This window comes from Nicotiana tomentosiformis, chromosome 12 (genome assembly GCF_000390325.3).
Source record: "Nicotiana tomentosiformis chromosome 12, ASM39032v3, whole genome shotgun sequence".
Lineage (NCBI taxonomy): Eukaryota > Viridiplantae > Streptophyta > Magnoliopsida > Solanales > Solanaceae > Nicotiana > Nicotiana tomentosiformis.
In genome coordinates, this window is record NC_090823.1 from 53,537,838 (window position 1) to 53,542,452 (window position 4,615).

A 4,615-nucleotide genomic window follows, 5' to 3' on the forward strand; every position below is an offset into this window, starting at 1 on the left:
CTATGGTCTACGATACCGTTGTGATTCTAAGTAAGGGTTCAAGTTATCTCGAGGGGGAGGTGTTAGGCATCCCTCAAGATTCACAAAATATAGTTCCTGTAAACCCGATCAAATAAGTGAGGGAAGGTTCAAAAGAATGATTAATTTAATATTTACAAAGAATTAAGAAAATGATTTGGAATGAAGAATGATTGAATGTGAATGTCACATGGTAAAACTAGGGATATTTATGTGTAATAGAATATGTGCAAGGATGTGGATAAAGAAAGTATGTGAAAGAGTTAAATTTTAATGACTAAGTGAAGTATATCATCAAGTAAAGTATTTACAAATTAACCAAATAATTTTGAGTTGAAAGGAATAATCTCGAAAGAATTTAGTTGTAAACAAGATTAACTATTGTAAGAAAATGTGTCTAGAAAATGATTGATCAAGAGTGAAAAAATGAATTACCTTTTAATAGTTTTTTTTAATGTAATAAATAGGTTAAGAAGAGAGTTGATTAATATTTGCAAGAAAATTATGAAAATAAATTAACTAAAGGACAATTAATTATGGCAAATGAATAATGAATACGTTTATATTTATGTGCATGTGTAGTAAAAATATAAATAACAAAATGTATGAAATGACTTTCATTTTTTAAAAAAATTGGTGAACAATATGTGAAGAATGCAATTTGATATTTTTAAAAGAATGGATTAGGTAAGAAGGGAACAATATATGATTTGACTAAAGTAAAATTTTTAATGAAGGATAGGACACAATGCAAGAAACGGTTAAATGATGTACAGACACTATATCTTACACTTTTAATCTAGTAAATAAAGTGTGAAAGAATTTATTTTAAAATGGATGAACATATACAAGAAGTTGCTAAAGAAATGAAGATATAAGAGAATATATAAAGGATAAGTGGAATATTCCTATATTGACTAAATGAATATTAATTAAAGATATACTTTGGAAAAATATGTGTTATGCATAAAGATTAACTATTTAAGTTAAAAGCTAAAATATAAAAATAGAAATTTACTCTAAATTATTAGTAAAAGAACAAAATTTGAGCAATCTTAGTATATATAATGGATAAACTAAAAATAATTGATTTGATGAATAATGAATGAATATGGTATAGAAAAGATGTATCAGAATACTTATGACATAAACAATTATTGTATAATACAAGAAAAATATTTGTGCTAACAATGAATTATGATTCAATGAGTAACTAAAGATCACTTTTAGAGTCATGGTCTCGGAATAAAATTATATGAGCCAAACCCGAATGACTACATGGCCTAAGTTTCTCAAAGAACGGTATGATAGTCCAACTACAATTCCCTACTTATGATGTATCAATTAAAGAATAATTTACATATACATGATTCAAAAAGGTGCTCATACAATTGTAATTGTAAGACAAAAACAAAATTATCTATTTTATTTTTTGAAAGATGACACATTATTGTTGATGTATGTCTAATTTAACTAGTTGAATGTATATAAATCACATTATGAATGTATTCAACAACCTAGCATACATGCGCAATTTTATAAACTCGCGTAACATACAGTATTACGGAATATCGATTATTAACTAGATGCAATTTCCTAAATGATTAGCAAATAGATAATATTAAAACAAGCAAGCAAACACATCTATCTACTACTTTACTATACTTTACGTTTTGGGTACATCCAAGAACGGGAAGTACAGAGCGGAGATTGATGAGGTATTTGTCTTCGATCTTTCTCCAAATGTTATTTTCTGAAAGCGACTTCGTATAATAGTACCTTGCAAGACAAGTGAAGTGAAAACGTTAGCGAAATAATATAACGTAAAAAATACGCTAGTAAAGTGACATGTTTTTGAAATTATTTTTGTTTTAAAAATGTTTTTTGGAAAATTACTCTATTGAATGATTTGAAAGAATATTTTTGTTTTTGAAAGATTGTTTGAAAAAGTATTTCTGGGAAATTATTTTTGGAAAATTATTTTAAAAATAATATAGGAGGCTCAAATATGTATTTTTTGATATCCGTTTAGATATGAGAATAGGAACCGCCTAGGTACGACTTCGACGGCCAACAGTGTCGCCTTCCATAGGTTGTTGATTCGCGTTCTCGTCTTTTCCCTTTTCTGATATTTATCATCATTGCCTCGTAATTTAGGGCCCAGTCCAATGGTCGTTCGGGGCGTCGTGGTCTCAAACAATTATGGAATTGTTACATAAATAGCCGGCCAAATTAAATATTTACTTTTTTTAACTAGTATACATAGATTATATATTGATTATATACAGTTATACATATATAATACATGTTGGGCTTTTAAGCTTGGTTTAGTTTAATTTTAAGCTTGGTGTAGCTTAAAGAGGGTGAATGGGAAATAGAGGAAAAATAAAATATTTGAGTTTCCCTCCTTGGCAAAGGGACATTGTCCTATATTGGAGGAAGAAAAGGCTTTTGATGGGTATATATATAATTGCCTTTCTTCTAGCTCTTAAAGAGTTAAGAAGAAGGCAAGCCTCATGCCGTCGTCGTCGCTCGCTCGCTCGGCTCGGCTTCGGCTTTGGCTTCGGATTTGATTAATCTTTATGGACAAAATTCCTTTCAATTATTTAATTAATTAATATATTAATTAACGAAAATTCAATCTGGAATAACCCATGACCCGCGACCCGGTCCGATCCGGGCCGTTTTGTTTCCCGGATTATTTTAAATCCATTTTTCTGTTTTTACCGCAATATTTCAACAGAAATATTCCCACATGTTCCAACAGCTATGGCTTTTTTTGAGTAGTTGCAAACCTTTTCAGAAACAATGCCAAATGGTCTATAAATATGCCTTGAATCCCAGGATCTTTACTTACTAAATTTTCTGATTAACTTCTTCTTCTTCCGCACAATATTTCTAGTGTGTTTTGCGACCATTGAGAGGTTCGAAGTTTACCGACATTTTTGGTACTAATACGCTGGTGAGTTAAATCATTCTATCCTTGGAGGATAATATTCCAACACCTCGGGTACTTGAGGGGAATAATTTCCTCAAGGATATACTGTGCATTCAGTGGGCTCGATTTATTCCAATATTATTTTTTCAGGAATTATTTCGTGCAACTGGTTCTACTAACTTTCTGTTTCTATTTCTATTTCAGAAAGTTTAATGATTTTTATTGTTTATTACAGTAATACAGAGTGAATAAAAATCTTAAGGAAATTATTTTATTGTATTCTGTATTCTGTTTGTGGAGATTAAAACCTATGTGGTTTTCTACTCCTTCTGAATTTTCCTATTCTGACTTGAAGATATAGAAACTTTATTAGAGTGTTGAAATTCAGAAATGATTTGAAGAACATAAAAATTTCATCATTTTCTGTGAAATAAATATAAAAACTGTAGTTTTTTATTTATTAAACGTACTGGTTATTATTAATTACAGTATTGTTTGCCATTTTATTTTCTTCCATTAATTGAACTCTTCTATTATTGACAGTGAGAATTGGCAATTGATAACGGAAATCTTTCTGCTTCTGTTGCGGCAACGACGATAGCCTCGTCAAACCGAACTGTTGTTCCACCGGCCGAGAAACCGGGGAAATTTTCTAGAGCCAACTTCAAAGGATGGCAGCAAAGGGTGTTCTTTTGGCTTACCACACTTGGTATGCAGAAATTCACTAGTGAAGAACCTTCAGTGCCTACTGCCGATATGCCGGACAATGAGATATTCATGATTGTTGAGGCGCAGAAACAGGCAGATTTTCTTTGTAAAGGCTATATCATAAGCGCTTTAGAGGATGACTTGTACAATGTGTATAGTGCGATGAATACTTCGAAAGAATTATGGGACGGACTTGAGAAGAAGTACAAGACTGAAGATGCATACTTGAAGAAGTTCGTGGTTGCCAAGTTTCTACACTATAAAATGATAGTCAGCAAAACTATTGGAACCCAAGTTCAGAAGCTTCAACTTATTTGTCACGACCTTATTGCTGAAGGTATAGTCGTGAATGAAGCATTTCAAGTGGTTGCAATGATTGAAAAATTACCTCCTTCGTGGAGAGATTTCAAGAAATATCTTAAGCACAAGCGCAAAGAAATAAAGTTGGAAGATCTTGTGATTTGTGTCAAGATTGATGAAGACAACAAAACAACCGAGAAGAAGTCTCGTGAAAATTAAACGATCATGGTAGCTAATATCGTTGAGGAGAATGCTCCAAAAAGTAAGAAGAGAAAGAGGTCTTCTGGACAGACTAAAGAGCAGAACAAAAAGAAATTCAAGGGCAGCTGCTATAATTATGGAAAAACTAGTCACAAAGCCCCTGATTGTTGTCTCCTAAAAAAGGATAAGAAGAAGGGACAGGCCAACACAGTGGAGAAGAATGATGACATTGATGATCTGTGTGCAATGCTTTCGGAATGCAACCAAGTTGGAAATCCGAAGAAGTGGTGGATTGACTCTGGAGCCACTCGACATGTTTGTGCTGTCAAAGAAGCATTTGCAACTTACTCTACTACTGATCTCGAAGAAGAGATTTCCATGAAAAATACTGCAACAGCCAAGATTCAAGGTTATGGGAAGATATTCCTGAAGATGACTTCCGGCAAGGTG

At 32.2% G+C, this 4,615-nt stretch overlaps 1 protein-coding gene across 1 annotated transcript; it reads left to right on the forward strand.

Annotated features, from left to right (window-relative positions):
• The first annotated feature begins 3,667 nt into the window (after positions 1–3,667).
• LOC138902650 (uncharacterized) lies at positions 3,668–4,183 on the forward strand. Its single transcript, XM_070190535.1, has one exon. The coding sequence runs from the start codon at positions 3,668–3,670 to the stop codon at positions 4,181–4,183; it is 516 nt and encodes a 171-aa protein (XP_070046636.1).
• Positions 4,184–4,615: the final 432 nt, after the last annotated feature.